The 20,824-nt window shown below is 40.3% G+C and overlaps 1 protein-coding gene across 5 annotated transcripts in view; it reads right to left on the bottom strand.

Moving 5' to 3' along the window:
• Positions 1 to 20,824, bottom strand: part of shank3a (SH3 and multiple ankyrin repeat domains 3a) — a 198,538-nt gene that overhangs the window by 35,258 nt on the left and 142,456 nt on the right. For all 5 annotated transcript variants that reach the window (XR_005894099.1, XR_005894100.1, XM_041038626.1 and 2 more), the window contains exon 14: positions 8,931 to 9,044. Coding sequence is in view for 3 of the 5 variants with exons in the window: in XM_041038626.1 (XP_040894560.1) it covers positions 8,931 to 9,044 (114 nt within the window). In the remaining 2 variants the exon portion in view is untranslated. The remainder of the gene's footprint in view (positions 1 to 8,930; positions 9,045 to 20,824) is intronic.

The following is a 20,824-nucleotide window of genomic DNA, read 5'->3' as shown; positions in this document are numbered from 1 at the left end:
CTGCACACTCACACAAAGGCACAAACACACACCAACACCTTGAGATATGTCACCGTAGGACACTTCTTGTGGATTTTTTTTTTTTTTTTACAGGGTTAAACGACAGGCCTCCTCTTGAACTGCCAGTCTAACACTGACTCAGCTAAACCTTAATACCAAAGACATGTCTTTCAACCTGCAGTCTATCCTCTCTCTCTCTCTCTTTCTAATAAGATGGATTAGCTGGCCACGCTAATCTATCTGCTGACTCCACACAGAATGTAGACAATAACTGAAGTGCGTGCGTGTGCATATGCATACACCCGGAAAAAAAAAAAAAAGCCATCCCATTTGCATGCACGTGCACATACACTGCTATGTGGTGTCAGCATTTGCATACTCGCTCGGCATAATACAAATCGCCACAAGAGAGTTACTGACTGAACTCACTATCTATGTGATTTGCAGTCTGGGCCTGTACAGACATAATTTATGGTACCATGAGAGAACTTAACTGAGAGTAGTTTGTCATTAAAAGGTAAATGCTTTTCTGTTAGTTATTTTTACGAGTTTGTTCAGTTTAACCTTCGAGAACAGTAAAACTACAGACTGAATAAATCTGAATAATAACACATAAAACGCAAAATTGCTACTACAATGAATCATGGGAAAAGATGGACAAGGTGACCAAGAGAGCAAAAGGGGGCTTGATGAGCAATGAAGACACACTGGATGATCAAAGCCCTATTTGAGTGAGTGAGTGAGTGAGTGAGTGAGTGAGTGAGTGAGTGAGTGTGTGTGTGTGTGTGTGTGTGTGTGTGTGTGTTTTATTGTGTATAGAACAGCTCTAGATGTTTTTATTTTGCCACGTCACAGATTTGGTCATTTGCGTCCTGGTTTTCTCGATCTTGGGTCTGACAGTTCTGAACCAGAGAAATTACACATATCAGTTAAGTACAATTGACTCCTTTATACATGACTGTGATGCTCTTGAAAATATCATTCTTTTGTAAATAAATAATATTGAAAAATTATCATTCCAATAATTATGTTAAACCTAGTATGAAGATGTTGCTTTCTAAAGCACGCAACTGAATGCATTCACTTTTTCTCATTTCACAGCTCCCGTTGAGGTGCCACTGAGCAATTCTCTTAAGCCTTAAGCTTGCACGGTTTCTAAGGAGATATAGAATAAAAGAGGAGAAATAACAGTGATCTCCAGACTCCTCCACAACAAGCAAAGGGAAAACGTGTGATAAGAAAAAAGCTGGTGTTACCAACATGTCTTCAGTGTGACTGGCATTGTTAACACACAAAAACATTCATATTCATCGTGTTATGGTGACATTCTAGGTGTGAAGGGTAAAGATTGGACCCGTCCTTGAAAGGCTGATAAAATGACAAACTGGAAGAAAATCAGAGAGTGGAAAGTGGAGATACAATAACAGGAGAGGTGGGAAAGAAAGGTAAAAGGATGGTGGAAAGAAAACAGGTAATGGAAAAGAGAGAAAGGTTGCTGTTAAGCAGGCAAACACTATTATCTGACTAACGTGTAGCTTAAATTTACACCATAACTATTAAAACAAATCACTGACGGCTTATATATCTGCATACCATATAAGACTTTTCAAGACAGATACAAAGTTGTAGGTTGTTCCTAATGGCTTTAGAAATGAAAATAAAGAAGCTGACATGACAACAGCAAAAAAGATTCAAGGAAAAATGTACCACCTGCCACTACAGAAATCAAAGAGTAACACACACATAGCAGACATTATTATTATTAGATTATTTAACTCTTTTCTTTCTCTAGCACCCACATGTGGCTCCCTGACCCTGTGGACTCTGAGAACATCCTTCTCCCTGAGTGACAGGACTCATTAATTATTGAGTTATTCCATCTATATTTCATCAAGCCTTTGTATTTATGTCTCAGTCGTGGTGTATGTTGTCATATGTGTGCGTGTGGTTTTGCTTTTGCCCAGCCTGAAACAGAGCGGTTTTCTAATCAGGAAGCGGCCGGTGACTGCAGCTTTTAAAACACAGTAATCTGCATTTGTGACATTATTGTAATACTATTAATGCAATACTTACTCTGCCCAGGTCAAGAGTATCTCTAACTGATGCTGACATTTTGGTAATATACAGAAGGCTTAAATTGTATTTGCAGTTGCTCAATAAAAATCTAGCCCTCAGTATCCATCTTTTAAGGTGACAATGTTCGTAAAGATGTTCAAAAGAATTATAGAGCAACTCACTGTGAAATAGTGGCAAAAAACTGCCTGTAAACGGGCTCAGATAATGACTGAAATCCATCATTATAGCAGCAAAACTATTGACCTTGCACCTCAGACGTGAGTGGGGAAGAACCAAACTACAAAAAGCCCACACAGAAACTATGCTGACAGCTTCAGCGTTTTGGTCAGATGACTTCCTGTATGATCCCTCACCAATCCATTGCACCATCTCTCTATCCCTCCTTACCTCTCTCTTCCACACTACCCTCCAACTTGCTCTGCCCATGTCAGTCTCAGCTGCCGCAGCACGGCTGATGTTTAAGCATTCTAGGGGAGTGCAGACACACTCCAAAACTTCTTAATGGGCAGGCTAAAAATAGCTCAGGCTGGATCTGACTGGGCTGATTCATGCGGCTGTGAGTCATTCAACTGTGCCGCGGTGTGAGGAGAGCAAGGGAACGGAGTGAACGAACACAAAGAGAAAGGAAGTTAAAGTTTGCACACTTGTTAAGATATCAAACCAGTGAGAAATCGAGCATTGCTTATCCCATCGCAGAGACAAATGTGCAATGTAATGCTATGAGCGTGTATGTGTGTCTGTGTAGAGGTCCTTACGGACATCTGCGGCTGAAGGGCATTCTAAGAAAAATTAAGGCTAATATAATGGAAACTAGGGCTGGAGAAAAATGTATGGCTGTTTCATGTAACATTTGGCTGAATTTATCTATCTGGTTGGCTGCAGCATGCTGATTTCTTATTGGGTGATAGCAGGATCGGGGCGGAGGGGGTCTCTCGCCTGGAGGGCTGTATGATCCCAACAGATTGTAGATTAACAGTACGACTGCTGAAAATGAGTGGCCCCTGGCAATTTGGTAGCATCATTAGAAAGGGAAGAGTAGTTCATACTCACATCATTATCCCCTCCATTACCACGGGTAAACATCTACCATTAACCTCCACATACAGGCCAGGAGCATGTGTGCTGTATGTGTGTGTGTGTGTGTGCGTGTTGGGGGGCGGGGGAGGAATTGTTAGCAAGATGGGTGAAGATTTTCAGGAATATTCTAAAGATTTAAAAGCTTTTTAGATATTATGCTGGACTCTCAGCAGTATTGGGAGCACAGTTCTGTTTTTTTTTTTTTCTTACGTTAAACAGAACAAAGATTTATTCTTACAAACACATATCAGCCATTTGCTCACAGCCGGCAGTGATTCAACACTGCATCCCTCATTGTACTCTTAATGAATTCAATCAATAGTCTTTGCTTTTTGCCCTCATTTTCTCCATCAGTCGCTCATGCCCTCCTCTTTCCAATTTTTTTCCTCCCTTTGACATCTACACTTCGCCTTTGTCTTTCCTCCCTCTCTCTGTCCCCTCGAGCACCAGTTGAAGATGAACTGTTGGCTGCAGGTGGCTCTGGTCCGTGCTGAGAGAGAGAGAGAAGAGCAGTGTGGTGACAGATAACAGCCACAAGAGTCAGAGATGGTTTAAACTTTGCCTCTTTCACATGGTCACCTGCTTCCTTTCTCTTTCTCTCTCACTCTCTGCCTCCCTATTGCTTGCAAGCTAACTTCTTCCCAAACTTGCTCTCCCAAACTGGAACTGCTTTTTCCAGCATCCTAATTTTTTTTTGTCTTTTCCCCCTGTCCGCCATGAGTCTTTCAAACCTGGCAGAGAGGAGAGAAAAAAGATGGAGGCATAGATACATATAAAGAGGGATAGCACTTTCAGAGTCATGACTTAGAGGTGAGGGTGAGAGAGAGGGAGAGAGGGAGAGAGAGAGAGAGAGAGAGAGAGAGAGAGAGAGAGAGAGAGAGAGAGAGAGAGAGAGAAAGAGAGAGAGAGAGAGAGAGAGAATGAGCAGTAGTATTTGGGTAACTTAATTGTTGACAGGGCTGTCTTTCCTGCTTCACTAGGCTGAGACATATTGCCCTAACTGTCAGTGACGCCTCAGTGGTTGCCTTCAGATAAACAACTCTGTGTGCTTTCGTGTGTCCCAGTGTGTGTGTTGCCGTGTCATCCTGTTTTATTTCGCTGTTGTATCACTGTTGATGAATCTCGGGATGAGGGTGAGATTAGCTTTGCAATGCCTCAGTAGATTCAGAAATTAGTATGCTATCAGTGGTGTAACAAATATATTGTGCTGTATAATATATGTTAATTTTGATCATTACACACAATTATAATCACATTACCTTTATCTAAAAGTAATAGATTTTGACCATTTCAGAACATTTGACCTGTCAGCATGTTATGCATGAAGTATTCATTTAGTCTTGTGGATGTAAGGTTTGAGCCTAAAGCCACAGTGAAATGAAGAGTTTGAATGGGTTTATCTTGTGTAATAGGAGAGTCAGATTCTTCTGATTTGATTTGACTGGAAAAAGTGGACATGGCTCAGTGAAAATAGAGCAATGTCGAGCTGCAGATGACTGTCACCTGTCCCCAGAACTGGTAGGAATACTAGGCTACTTTTGAAGTGTTGCCGCAGGTTGGCTTTTTTGTCCGCTCTTTGGGTAGACCCACGTCAAAAGCAAATTACATTATCAATCTCTATAAATAAAAAATCCTATATTAAATGAAATTATTTATACCCAAATTCTACCAAATTGATCCCGATCAGGGGTAAACACACACCACCCACGTACACACAAACAAACACGATGTGTTGTAATGCTCTCCGCCGCCTCCCTCTGAATTCCAGCCCTGCTAGTGAGTGAACCGAAGCAAGCAACTACCAACTAGAGGGAGGTCATTTTAGGACCTCAGCAAACGAACTGTTTAGGGAAAACTGCTTTTAATGCTGGCACACTAAACATTTACAGTGTTACTTTGTAGATATTATGATACATTTGGCAATGACAGCAGTCCTGTCTGACTTTAAAAGTGTGTATATGGTTTGGCATATTTTGAGTTCTGCTATTGGGATGGTTTTGATTGGACATTGTGCTGGTTTTGTCACACAGATCTTGCCAACCTGTCTCTCCTACCTGTGTTGTTAAATATGGAGGAGAGAAGAGGAGGGAGAGATGAAAAAACAGACCGCAACCACATTCTTTGCAAATGTGAACACAGTTTTTGTCGTATTACATCCAAACACACAGCTCTACCTATAATATCTCTCTGCAAGCTACCACAACCAAAGAGCTAACTGTCAAGTGCTGCTTTACATGTTGGGCTCAGCTAGCCTCCGCAAATCACATCTGATTGAATTATTTTATGTTTACGTCCCAGAGTCATCAAAACTATTGTAATATTTTACAAGAAAGAAAAACACCAGGAACTTTGATATAAAAAGACTGTAATGGAGAAACTAACAGACAGGGTTGACTGTATATTTAAAGGTGCATCGTGTGTTTCATAGTGAAAAATCTGCCTTTTTAGTTTATTTTTTTATTTGTTTGTTTATTTAACAGAGACAGTGCATAGCTCTCAGCCATGCCAGAGTTAGCTACCAGCTAATTTTCATCTGTAGTCCCTGTCACAGTAAGCATAAATGTATGCTGATGATTAAAGCAACCCTGTTTAACATCAAAGAGGAACAACAATACATAGAGTCAGAGAGGAAGGACAGAGGAAACATAAGACACTTTTTATCCCTGGGAAATAGATACCTGAGGGTTCTGAGTTTTCCAGGATTTATGAGTGAGTGGGGCTCAATATCAGGCCCATCTCCCTCCTGCGCTCCACTCGCTCTTTTTCTCTCTACCTCTCTGAAAGACACGCTCTGCCATCTCCACTTTGCTGTCCTTTAGAGTATGCTCCACCATCCGTCTCCCTCGCTATCTGGCCCTTTTTTCCCACCTTCCCCTATCTTTTTCTCACAATGCATTTAAATGGGGTATTTAGTGATTCCGGCCTTTTTCATCTCTTCACAGCCAACTCTAAGGTAACCTCAATCCCTCAACAACCTTTTGAAAAGGGAAAATGCCCCAATTGCTCCAGAAACAGGTCTCAGGAGATGCATGACAAACATGAACGGAATAGGGAGACATTTATGACAAACTTGTCCTTGTCCCATTTCCAATATATGTACTTGCTGCAGCATTTCCCACTTCACTAAACCTTTTCACACAATGACCAGATGTTTTTCATGATGGCTGTTTTTGATGCTGCACAGAATTCAAATCCAGTGTCAGCACTGCACATGTTGTTTCCCCCGAGACCACAGCAAATGAAATGTGCCATCTGCTAATTAAATGACAGTCTAAACGAGGATGTGGTCACATTAATCTGATGTACTCCCAGTTGTTTACAAAGGGTTCCATTCAAATTTGTCACAGTCGCATGGATGGAAGATTCATCACGGTCAGTGTGTATATTTACAGTGCGTGATAATGATGATAATACACACAAAATAGTTCCTTAAAAATGCTGACCTTTAAGCAGATGTACACTGTTAATACCATACATTGGTGACTGCAAGACAAGACCTCTTTTGTTGTTAGATGGTGTATTTTTCTATTCTTGGTTGTGTATTTTCCGTTTATAAACACCAAGAGATAGATGACGTCACATTGAATCATTTTAACATGGCAACAGTTGATTTTACTGACAAACTAATTATCAGTTTATATTTTCAGCAAGTAATTTTAGTGATATTTGCCAGCCTGAATATTTTGTCTTAAGGTAAAAAAATAAAATCTGTAAATAGATTAAGAAATCTATTGCTGATATGACATATGCATAAATTTCTCAATAGAACAAACCAAAAACAAAAGCATTTATCATGAGGTAAGTTGTATTTTGGTTGTATTTTACTCTCAGTCTTTCATCTGGCAAAGAACGAAAAAAGCTCCCTTGCCCATACTATGTAATCTCAAGCACCACTGCTTTCTTCACCTACATTAAACAGCTGAAACTCAAGTTCAGGCACATTCTCTGGTGGCTGTTGACAGACACTGTGGGAAATAACAAACTGATGTAGGAGTTGATGAGGCCGGTTCTGGGTAAAGGGGTTACACCAAAAAGTAATTTACAAAATGTCACAAAATAATTCCTGGAATGCACTGAACATCACAGACATCACAGTGTGAGTGGATGTGCATTTATTTTTTCTTCAAACTGTGGATTAATCAGGTTAAAAAATATTGCATGTTCACCTAAAAATAGGTGAACATGCAATACTCTTTTACAGTGCAATAGTAAATCAGTATGTGTGTGAGTGTGCGTGGAGGAGGTTTCCATACACAAACTTGTGCCAAAAACACTAAAATATGAAGTGAGAATTTTTAAATTAAGAAAATATATGGCAGGAATGTGTGAATTATGAAATGTTGACATGACATTTTACTGGCAGTTTGCTAATGCATTTCCTGAAAAATCTCTCTTTATGCTGGCCCTGTCTACATGTTTTTAGCAAAAGCTAAACTGTTCGACCTTTCCAGTGCACCTGCGTTTAATCAGGCACTAATTAAGTGTCCCTAAAAGCCTGACAATCTTTGGTGAAAAACTCAAGACAGTCAACAGTCAGCATGGGAAGCAAATGTCAACTAATGAAGGAGGAGAGAGCAGGTTTTAATACTCTGAGGATAACAGATTGTTGTCAATATGTTTTCTCTCACATGTGCATAATTGAGAGAGACCTCAGTATTTTTCTAGGCAACCTATTCATTTTAAAACATCTGACTTTACTACTTTTTACTATTCTTGTCAAAATAGGTGTACAAACATTACAGGCCTCCAAAAGCAGAGTCTGGGATTCAAACATTCCACCAGTCCCTACATCAAGTAGAAAAACAACTTATACTATGCAATCTTTTACTGGTCTTTATTTAACAATAAGACTTTATTAGTGATTGCCACATTGAGTACTGTCTTTCAATATTTTTCTGAGCGTAAAAATCCCTACTTTAAATTTTTCATTAAGATCAATGTCTAATTTTGTTGGTAGCAGAGAATATTACAGGAGAGCTATTTTAATAAGCTTATTTCTATGGTTGACACGTGATTAAAGCAACATTATACAACCATTTTACCTTAAAAGAACAGCTTCAAAATCCTTTTGATGGTACACTGACTTGTAATAGGGAGAATGGCATCTTTCTCTCTGTTTTCGGCCAATCAGATTATCAGAATGCTGACTTGACATGAGTGGACAGTATGATTGCTGGTTTGTACTGAGATGATTTGGTATTTGTTGCCTGAGGGATTGATAGGCTTTGTTTTCTGTACATGAGCTGCTAGCTTCTAATGGTACGCTGCTTCCAGTACCCTGACTGCTTGGATTTGGACTGCAACAGAATTTAATGCGCCAGCATTCTGTAAATTACCACCTGTGGCTGCAGAGGCCGCTACAACTTACATAGAGTTGGTTTCATTGGGGAAAAAAAAAACAAATCTAAATTGAAATGAATTAGAAAATGAAGAGAGTGATCAGAACGAAGACAGTTTACAATGAACTAAAATCACAAATTTTTAAAATCAAAACTTTTTCCTTAAAGTTTTTAGTTTTAGTGTATTTAAAGTGAATACCTTAATAAATGTTCAACTATTATGCCTGCCAGATTTTGTATATTTAATAACAAATATTTTAAACAGATGTTCTAACACTGTAGAAGGAGCTATTGGACTGAGAGCTTTGCTTTTCGGCACCATGGACAGAGCCATGCACACCAGTGCAACACACTACAGTAGGATCAAAACATCTTGAACTATGACGACATGAGTTTACAGAATGCACATGTATGTGTGTGTGCATGTTGACGTCTTACCTAGCCGTGGGTCATACTGCCTCATCTGAACTTCTTCCACACAGTCCGCTGGGAACCAGCCTGTCCTCCCTTTGACCGTGCCTTCCCAGAAACCTCCTTCGCCTATACTCAGCACTGACGGAGAGAGAAAGAATAGGGGAGCTTTAAATCAGTCAAATGTTGTCATTAAACAAACCCAGCTGTCATCATTGTGAGGTTGTGGAGGCTGTAGTCTTGGGGAAAAAAAGTCAAAAAGGGGAAAAGGGTCACATAGTGAAGCAGAGTGAGGTATTTAAGTTTTTATGTTCTGGGTTCATAAATAGAGGGTGTGCAGAGAAGGAGCGGGAAGGTGGGACAAGAGAGAGGGAGAGAGAAAGATTGTGGCTTTACAAATACACAAAGTACACAGATACAAGAGAAACTTTAATGTGGAAAATAGTGGTCTGTAACTAATGTACCATACTGAGGCGCTTGGGCAACACAGGTTTTATTCTTTCATACCAATAAACAATTTTTAAATTTGACAAACACAGAGAGAGATAGACTGAGACATTTAAAAGTAGAGAGAAGCAGTAGTGTGAGACAGGGAGAGGTCATGAAAGAAAGAAAAAAAGAGGAGGAAGAGATGGTGAACGATAGCAAGAGGGTGGGAAGGAAAATAGGAGAAATTCCCTCTAAGTTCTGCTGTGGTAATTAGAGATGAATGTATAGTTGATATTGATCTTCCCTGCAGGACTGAGCCAGCGTGCTCATATCTACAACACTCATCCATTATCCCAGCACGCAAACAGACATACACACACATGCACACACCCACACACACACATACACACACTCCTCAGAGATCACCAGCTGGAACTGAAGCTTTGCCTGAGCGAGCCCTTCTTCTAAACTGGTTGCTAGGATACGGCAGTATGATGTTGCAGCCAGCAGACAGCCTGCTAAATGATGTAGTCTACTTCCTGCAAACACTGGAATGGGGACATGTCACGGTGATGTAACCTGGGGCACCACGAGAAGCAGCAAACTGGACTTCATCTTAAGTGGCATGATAGTAAAAATTCAAATATCACCCATTCACAGGATTCCTTGCTGTATCTTGTGACCAATACATTATTTTCTCAAGGACTTCCTGCTAGAGGACTTACGCATGTCTTTCTTCACCTAAAAGTCAAGCCCATACACATCCTGTTCTAAGACGGAAAGCAGAGTGTGTTTCAGTACGCTGTGACATCGGTCATGTTCACATCAACTGTTAGAAACATCTAGATTGCAGTATTAATCTCAAAGCATGCATTCTACAGGTGTCACCTTAGCTGACTGTTGTTTCCTGTCCTGGCATATTATATAATTAATGCCTAAAACCTGGGCCTACATAGAAGATTTTCTGGTCTTCATGAATAAAAATTTGAGAATTTTCTCCTAGTAAATAAGTAATAAGTAAACAAGTTGTCCTTACAAATTGTTATCCTATATAAGGCAATTTGGTGTCATTGCTAAGAATAAAATTTAGTATGCTCAAAACTGTGTTTCATCAAAATCTTGATGTTTGCTTGCAAACCCAGCTAACAACTCCACAGCTCGACCTCTGCCAGGCTGAACATATAGTACACTAGCTAAGAGAGAAGTGGTGGCTGAGGGGGAAGAACGGCTGTTTATTGACTCCCTGTTGTAAAAAACATGACACTCAGCACACAGAGGATACATGGACTGATCCCCCTCTCTGATCTCAGCTTAACACAACTTTACCCTGCCTGTCTCCTGAGAGCAGACTCCCTCTGTCTCTTTTTTCCTCTTTATTCTCTCTCACCCTCTCTTTACTATACACATCTTTCTCTCGCAGTCTCCATCCTTGTGTTTCTGAATGATTTTCTGGTCACCGTCTCTATCCCCCTCGCTTTGTCTCTGTCAGCGTGTCCGTCTATACTGTAATGGTGTCCCTGCAACAGACAGGTGCCGGTTGTGTTCTCTGTTCCCCATTGACAGAAATGAAAGAAAGGGTGAGACCTCTGATTGAGCTGCTAGGCCGCCCTGGCTCACTTCCCTCGCTCCCTCATCCCCTCCCCACTTCTAATCCATTTCTGGTTCCTGACACCATTGCCCAACAAAAGGGACAGAATCGACCACTGAGTATCTAATAATGTGAGCAAAATCCACTCTTTTACAATCTAAAATAAATCTCTGTATACACCTGTTCATCATGTAGGCTGTTGTTATTCTAGATATATATACACATATATAATGTACATAGAACCATCCTGTTCAATTAACTTGAAATAAACTGCAGGAACTGAAATTAATTCATTGCTTCTCAGTGAAGTCAAGAAAAGGTCGGTGAAAAATGCCTGCACACACACACACAAAACACACAGAGAAGTATTTTAATACATAACATGCTTAATAATCCTCACAATGCCCTCAGCGTTTGAGAGCACAGAGTCTGCATAAACACTGAAAAAATTAACACTGTAAACAAAATCTCACTGCCACTGTAACTCTTATGAAGTCCTTAATCAAAATAGCTAGGGTTATAATTTTGACTAAATAACAGTGTTACGTGATACCATGTATTTACAGTAAATCTGCTTCTGCTACAGGTCAAATACTACAGTTCTCACAGTTATTTGCTTTACTTTCTATCTGGCGCAGACACACACACACAACAACCATAAACATATACACTCCATTATATATCCACACAGTAAAAAAGCATGGATTTTATACTCGTAGATAGTTCCCTGCTGTGTGAGTAGCCTCTACCTTCTACTGCTACTCTGTTTTGGTGCTTGCCAGCACTGTGTTGGCATGACAACTGTCCCTGTGATGAATCAGATGTGGGCTCAGAGGAGCCAAGTGGCAGGAAGGAACTCAAACAGTGGATGTCTGTGCAGGAGGATTTACAATATGTGTGCCATGTTACTGTTTTGGTCTAATCAGACCGCTTTGGGACCACGTCCATGTGGAGAGCTACAGTTGTAGATAGTAGTGGGAAAAGGATGGACAAGCTGCTGAAACGTTTTTGGCAACAGTCACATTTTACAATATGTCATAACTTCTACAAGACAAATTAAGTGAAAAAAGATTATATTTCCTCTTTTGTTTTACTGATCCCTACTAGACCATTTCAACACAATCAGACAGGCTAGTATCTTGAATGTCTCAGAGTTAAGGGTTCTGTGTGCAAGTGTGCAAAATCACTGCAAAGTGGATGCTCCTGGGATTTATAGTTTGGTGAAACTGTATTTGAGAAACACAGGCTCTATTTTCTAACATTCATTTGATAGCAGTCTGAAAACACCAATGACTTTAAACAACTATATTCACTCATCAATTAGGCTTGGTCACATTCTGAGAAAGTATTTCTAGCTGAGTGGCATCACTCAAATCATTGATCACTTTGCGTGGAGGAGCAGAGAGAGAAGATCCAATAAACCAATGAGATATTTGACCATTAGTTCTTCAGATGCTCTTAAAAAATTTTTTGCTGATGGTGATGTTTTTCAGTTTTGCAGCTGCCATGTGAAAAAGTCTACACCCAAGCACTGTCAGGGACTACTGCACATACAGTGTAGTTTTTTCTGTGGTTCAAGACTAAGCTGTAGGTAGCACATCTCAGTCTCTGACAACCACATCACTGTCTGTGAGGACAGGTGAGACCATGCACTTGGTGTAGCTGTTAGGTGGAAGTGATTTAATAGCCTGTTTTTTAGGAGGATGTTTTATAATCAAAGGAACAACCAAGAAGCAGAATTTTGATTCACAAGGACAGCAAAAATTGAGGCTGAAACTACCTGATGTTCATATTAGATGGCCATTTTCTTTTTACCTACATTTCAGAATTTTGGGAAATAGGAGCTCAGGAACTGGTTACCTGGGTCAAAATGAAGGAATTCTTCAATGGATACCAACTGCTCTCAGTAGAGAAAAGAAATACACTAAGCTACTGTAGGTGGGACTCAGCTTGATGCATACAATGGAGACAGAAGAATGTTTTCAAGAAGACTTGCTACAGTGCTGAACAATAAATTCAATTTTTTTCACTCTGTTCTACTCTCCATGGAGGTCTGCTGGGGCTTAACTAAACAGCAGTTCACTACATAAGGCAATTAACACCTCAGCTGGACACTGGCTTTTTTATCTACCCCACATTAACAGGTCAGACCTATCTCCACTGTCTCACTACAAGCAGACACCTGCCACTCTGATTCATAATCACCTCCACAGGTAAACTAGTGGGAACACAGACACAGCATGTTTTGACACGCACTCATACACACAGTCACACATGGTTACACACACATCATGGTACATACGGTTTTGCATTGAGTAGCCAGCTTACAATGTACACCTATTTAGAGTATTAGCATGCTGAGCTACCTCTAGAACTGGGAATGATTCTGCAAGATACTGGAAGAATTAAGTGGAAATACTGGACAATGTGGAGTTGACTGCATTGGACAGTTGCTGCAATATCAACAGATGCACTTGTTGGAAACCTGCCCTGTCTATCCCAAAGATGCTCAGTAGGGTTGAAGTCCGGTAACTGTGACGTTCAACGAAGCAATAAGAACCCACTGTCATGTTCCTTAAACCATTTGATGACAACATGAGCTTTGTGAAGCGATGCATCATCGTACTGGTGGTGTGGATAAACTGAAGCCATCAGGGACTGAACTTGGAACTCAACATTGTTAAGATGCTCCTTGTGCCAAATTCTGATTCTTTAATCATCAAAATGCAAAAAGGGTCTGAATTTGTCAGCAACTTTTTTTTTTAATCTCTCCTCAGTGGTCCAGTTTTGATGTTCCTGTGTCCACTGCCAACACTATCTAACAGCTATCCACAATCTGACAACCTCAGCACATACAGCTGGGCAATAAACCAAATTTATCCAATTAAACCACATTCTGAATTTCTTACTAATTTTTAATCAGCCCAAGTCCGGTTCAGAATCTATATGGGGCCATACCATATGAATTGGGATAAACAAATCTAAAGTGAGCCAGCATGAAATTTTATGTGGTAAGGAATGTGTATTGCTACATTTATCATATTGAACTAATTGCAAAAACTTATCATGACACTGACATTCAGTCAAATTATCTAGTGATATCTGCACCTGACATTGTCTTCTGCATCAAAACAAAGGTCATGTATTGAGAAATGACCAGTGGAAACCAATGGTCAATTCATGTGGGATTTATCTCGTGTCTGTTCAGTCTGATCAGACTGATTTTTACCGCACATAGTAGTCACTTGACAAATGTACAATCTGCATGAAGGTGATTCAGTGACAAAGAGACAAATTCAGAGTGACAAACACTGTAACGTCTCCGGGGTACTGTACAGTAAGACCTCGTATGTTCTCTAAACTCTATCCAATGTACTGTATTGTAAGGCCGCATAGAAATTCACAGCATGTTCCCACAGTAGACTGTACATCATCTCACTGGGCCATTAATGGAAAATTCTGAGCTTATAAAGAAACACATACAAACGAAGCATGAAATGTGACCAGAAAGGAGAATGGCATAATAGAGAGCCCCAGAGAATGAAACAAAGGGAAAGCGTGTGACAGAAAGCGGCTTGCATTCAGCAATGACAAAGAGAGACGAGAGCCAGCTAAAGACAGACACAAGCTGACACAGGGAAAGAGCTATGTTTCGACAAGCGGCTAGTTATTCATGACTGTCCAAGAAGTCTGCTGTCTGGTGAAAAGTCTGGTACAGTATTGTTCTCTCTTTCTCTCTCAGTGTGTGTATGTGCGTGCCTGCTCGTGTTACTCCTGAGTTTTGCCCTTGGTTAAGTCAGTCACGACTCCTGGTTTAAAAATAGCATCAGTGAGGATGCAGAGCTATTTATACTCTTCACACACCCTGCCTGCAAGCTTCGATGCAACCCTGCTCGAGTGTGTGTGTGTGTCTGTCCATGTGTGTACGTGACGACCGACTGAGCTCATTTTAATTCTTGCTTTGCTTCGCTCTGTTGCTTTGAGCTGAGTCATTCATTTTTCGTTCTCCTCCTTTCATCGTCTTTGTTCCTCTGTATACCACCAACCACACACTCATACACACATACACAGTGAGGGCAACTGTCATGAATGAATTAGTGATAGCCAAAGAGAAAAGGAGTAGACTTTTCAAAACACGCTAACACACAAACATACACTCAGTTTATTCGTAACACCAAGTTAAAACTAGTGCAGTCTAATACAACAGCCCTGCAATAAATCCCACCTTCGTTGTTGTTTTAATGTTTGGTTTTGTTAAAAGAGGTGTTGATTCAACTGTATGATCATTTTGGAGGCTAAAGGGGGTGGACAAAATAATAGGAACACCTAACAACACAATGCAATGCAGTTCAACAGCACAACAGACTACATCCTCCAACATGATCATATAGCTGAATCAATACCTCTTTATCATACTTTCAACAACAAAAGGACCCCGAAAGATATGGTAGGATTTTATTGCAGGACTGTTGTATTAAACGGCATTATTTTTTAGCTAGGTGTTCCTAATAAAGCGACAACTTAGTGTATTTGTCACAACAATGGGTGCGTCAAACTCTTGTATTTGCCTGCAGAAACAGACCATAAAGGATGCAGCTGTGCTGAGAGAGGCTGATGGCTTTCTGCCACTGATGCACTCACACTGATTCAGACAGAGATGCCACGGAGGACGTTGCCAAAGCCAAAATACAGCTTGATTTCCATAAAATGCCATGGTAGGATTTCTGCACAATGGATTTGCTGTAAGAAACACAGGAAAACTGTGGACCTCTGACGCCTCTGATGTCACTATTAGTAACTAACATACTGGGGGGATGATTAACTAGTTTGCGCACTTATTAACTTTTATCTGCTGAATGAAAGGAAGTGCCCTACTTCATTGTAACATTATGTTCAGATAACCTGCCTCTTCACCTTATCTCTCTAGCTGCTGCACAGAATTCTTAATGCAGCTCCTCAAAAAATTATCTGTCACTCGCCTTTTCAATTTTCCATCTCTACTTTTTAACTGTGGTCTTCAGCCACACAAAAATTGGTGCATTATTTTTACCCAAAAGAACATTTATCCAAAAGACATTTAAAGGGATGGAATGTACATTCTCTGCAGCTATATTTCTTTGTTGGATAATACAGACATTATAGCACATGGAAACTGTGAGATAATTAGCAGTCTACCTGGTAGATACACCTGGTAACTTGTTCTACTCTCGATAGCATCCACTCACACGCACATTTAAATAGCTGTAAGCAGGACCTGTCTGACGAAACTCAGGCTATTGTAAATTTTTCACCATTCTGTTGCTGCTCCCTGCTGTTCACTTGATGCCCGGTGCTCTGCTTCTCAGCTTCCTCTACGTCTCTTTAGCATAATGAGTAACAAACACTCCTTAGTGTTGAAAGGTGTTAGCGTGTGAGACTCAGACAGACAAAAACATCAACCTCAAGTAATTTTAACCAGTTTAAAAAAAAAAACAGCTTTAGCTTTAAGTTAAAGAAGATAAAGATGTTAAAGAGAATTTAACTTTACTTTTAATTATAAATAATCATGCAAAAATAAATATATCAGTGTGATCCCACCTATGGTCCTGACCTCTGGGTCATTCTACTATTCTCTGTTAAAAAAAACAAACACAAAAAATTGTTATGATGTTTTACTGAAAACAGTTCACAGCACTATTGCATGTGTTTGTATGCCATGTACAGTAAGTGAAGTATAATGTGAAAGAAGGACTTGCTGAGTAAGGCTTTTTTGGATGAAGAGTTAGCATATAACTCAGCCCACATGACTGTGTGAGTGTATGTGCATGGGCGTGTGCGTGCGTGCAACAAAGTGTGTGAAGGTGAGTGTGGAGAGCATTCCAATAACCAGAGTGGAGCTGTTATTAGATTTGGATCCCTGCACTCTTTATTAAACCTCGGTTCAATTCAGTGTAATAGAGAGCGAGCAGAGTTGCATCTTTATGAAACAAGGGGGGGACACAACCAGAGACATGCTAACACACACCTTCACCCACACAATGAACACATCCAGGAACAGGAGGGGGGCGGTGGCTATGTGCAGCTGTGCAGCAGGAATGATCATGATTAGCTGTAATATATGAGTGAGAGATGATATGCAAATGTTCTGGAGGGAGAACAGAGGACACATGGAACCTTAAAGCTTTTGAAGTATATACGTTGTAAAAGCAGTAAAAAAAACAGATAACAAAATTGAATTTAATAAGGATTAAGGATGGAGATGCACAGAGAATAAGGAAAGTAGAGGTGGCTGGGAATTAAGAAGGTGATGTGGAAAAGGGCAAGTGAACTTCAGAGCAGATATGAGACTGAATGAAAGAGAACCAATAAATAAATAGTCACACTGCTCTTTGCTTAGAAGAGGACGAGGGAGTGGCGCAGTCTCTGGCTCATTAGTATTCAACTGAGAGAGAGAGAGAGTCAGAGAGAGAGAGAGAGGCTGAAAGAAATAAAGACTTGACAAGTTCAAAAAAAATATGGAAACAATGAGGAACTGCTTTTTTGTGAATGACAGACAAGTCAAAAGAAGGAGTAGAGCAGAGAAAGAAGCCTACAGAAAAAAAAAGGAAAAGCAAGGAGGGCGTGAGTGTTGTAAATTATAGTGGGAGGAGGAGGAGGAGGTAGAGAGGAGGGAGGAAAACTCCAAGGCTGACTCAGAGGGATCCCTCTTCTCTTCTCATCTCATCTTCTCCCTCCCTCCCAGGCTTGAGGGGAGCCACATGATATTCCTCCTTTCATTCTCCCTTGCTTTTTATTCCATCTCTCATTCTTTCTCTCCTTCTGTATCGACCCTCAGGTGGAGATAAAAATAGAACAGGCTACCTAATAGTTACCCTCTGTCTTGGGTGTCTTGTTTTTCTTACTCTAGGGCAATAGCACATAAAAGCTCGACTCTAATGGAACAGAAACAACAGCAAAAACATTAAATATTACAGTGAATTATTAATATGCATGCATGAGCACACATGGGCACACAATAAAAATCTAAATCAAGTACACTGGCACAAATTCATATCCAGATGTTTTCATCTGGTACACTGACCAGGAAGAGAAAAGAAATAGTGGAGTCCTCCATCAGAGTATACCAGTGATTGAGCAGCTGTAGACCAACCATTGATTGTCTGTTGATTGTTAATAGATCAGTGATAGATAGTTTTTTGTGGAGTCGTTAATCACACACCTAATCGTTTGATTGACCAGTCAGGCTGTCACATAAATGATGGTGTTTATGCTGTGATAAATGAGCCTGCTGTAATGACCTGTCCGGCGCTCATGCACAAGCCTCCACTACATATTATTACATGTCAAAAATACCTGCTACTGACTGAAATTGCATGTGGCTGCCTGGGAGAGCTGTGTTAGTGAGTGATCATGGGTTTCAAGGACATTAATAACAAGAACAATCTTGAAAGACACAGAGTCTTGTCATTCTTGCTTGTTTTTAACTTCAAGGGAGCTTCTGCACTTTTTCCAACTTTTATTTGTGTTTTCAAAACTTGTTAAAAGCTACTCTTCCTAACACCAAGGGCTAAGGACGTGACCTTTACACATGCATTTTCACACCCACGATTGCGAAGTAGGTTGTCACTGTGCAGGACAGAAAACGCCTGGACCATCTGGAGTCTTTCACTCAGTTCACACCTGTCCTCGCCATGTCCAGCTCAAGCAGTGTGCGTCACATTGTACATGGTAGAGTGATTGTAAGTCAAAAGCATGTCTGTGTTTCTGTTGAATATGTACTGTATCTGCGTCAGTCAATGGCTCCTGTTTATGCAGCAGTGCTCCTGTTCATGTTTATTCAGACACTGATTAACTCTGCAACTGCTGTTTGTGTGTGTTTCTAAATTAGCATTTTGTGTGAGGCTACATCACAGTAAATTAGATGTATGTTAGGCAAGCATGGGTTTTAATTTCAATGAAAGGGTAAGTATTGTATAATCCTGCACTGCATGGGCATGTTTGGAATACAAAAATAAACAAATAAATAAATAACAACAAAAAAAACCCAAAAACAAAAAGTGGATGAGAGTGTAATAAATAGGAGGACAGGTGGTGTGTTCAGCAGGGAGCAGGTAGGTGTGTGGGCGGGACTTTACACCCCGCTGCTACTCTGATTGGACCGCTAGAAGGTTAGCTGTGACATCAACGTCCTTGCCTTAGGCTTCTGACCCTGTCCAGTATCAATAAGACACATACGCACACATGCACGCACACACACACGCACACACACACAAAGCTTGGAACATTATGAATGACCAACGAGTGAAATCCATTGCCAATAAACTGGCTAGCCTCAGGTCCTTACTGTAATAACATTAATTTCATCTGGGTAACATGGGACTCACAGTCTAAAGCCATCACCCCCAACACAATCCTTTCCCCCAATACCCCCATGCATGCTAGATTATGCTAATAAATATCTTTGTGGTCTCTCAGGCTTTCCCGGTATGGATTGCTGAGGTGCATGAGAACGTACTATCAACAGATGTGTTTGAAGTGTGCTTTTGAAGTATAATTTGTTTTCATTCACCCCTCTTGTAGCTATATTTTTCACATTTATGGTTCATATCTAAGAAGACCTACCAACATTTACCTTGTGCGGCGCAGCTATCCTTTCGGAAGCACCTGCATTCAGGGATAATTTCTCTGGGCAAATTAAGTAGGAATGCTTTTGGGAAATACTGTAGCTCACAAATGTACAAACATGTAAGAAATGTTTTCCATGATTGTTTTAGCCTGAAGAAAGATTGTTTTAGGAACACAGCACATAGGTTTTTAACCTTGGGGGCAAAAAAAGGGAATATATAATTTAACAGTGCACGTTGCTGCACTTTTTCTTGAGTGTGTCCTATCCAGTTCTCAGGGGTTCTACTTAATCTTTGAATATCTCAAATGATGACAGCAAACATAATTTGGGAATCAATATATTTTTCAAATTACTTTCTGACAACTCGAAAGTGATTATCTGACAGAACACTGTACTTATAAATGCATTTGACCACTGTCACAATCACAATCTACTTTTCCTTGGCATAAAATACTTGCATCTTTATCTTATATGGATTCTGTCTTGCTCAGTTAATCAGTCAAAGCTATTAGTTTGAATAGCCATCTTCACCATTTTGCTGGCCTAATAGTGACATCATTAAAAACATATTAAAGAGGCCATGTGTGCTACAGTCTCCTGCTCTGTGGCAATCTGGCTTCTACACGCAAAAAGAGCTCATGTTGAAAGGTCAGCAGGGGTTCTGCTTACACACACACACACACACACACACACACACACACACACACACACACACACACACACACACACACACACACACACACACACACACACACACACACACACACACACACACACACACACACACACACACACACACACACATCAGAATTACCACAAACATTTGATAGCTGTGCTTCTAAGTGCTGTCATAATGTATTAAATATACTGACACAGCTCAAAGGTTGTACAAGTGAGATCTCACGCTGTGCTCATGACGAGCAAGTAGGTGAGTGGAAGACACAAAGAAATTATTGCAGAACATTACCAGCAAAATAAATGATCGTATATACAAAATCTGCATAAACCCAGCATACATACTACTCAAAAAATAAATGCACTGTGTATGTGCATGCATTTGTGCATAAGTGTATAAAAGCAAGAAAGAAAGAGACAGCTAGACAAAGACAGTGAGGGCAGAAAGAAAGACAGAGAGAGACATTTCTTCCATATGTGCCTCGGATATTAGGACAGCTGGTTGCTGAATACTTGAAGGATGCTGTTTATCTAACTTGTGGGAGGCAATTACTTACACTATGCTGCACAAAGACAAACACACACAAGCACAGACATAAACTTGCACGTTTACACACGTGCGTG

Source organism: Toxotes jaculatrix, chromosome 5, assembly GCF_017976425.1.
Source record: "Toxotes jaculatrix isolate fToxJac2 chromosome 5, fToxJac2.pri, whole genome shotgun sequence".
Classification (NCBI taxonomy): Eukaryota; Metazoa; Chordata; class Actinopteri; family Toxotidae; genus Toxotes; species Toxotes jaculatrix.
This window is presented reverse-complemented; position numbering and strand designations above follow the sequence as displayed.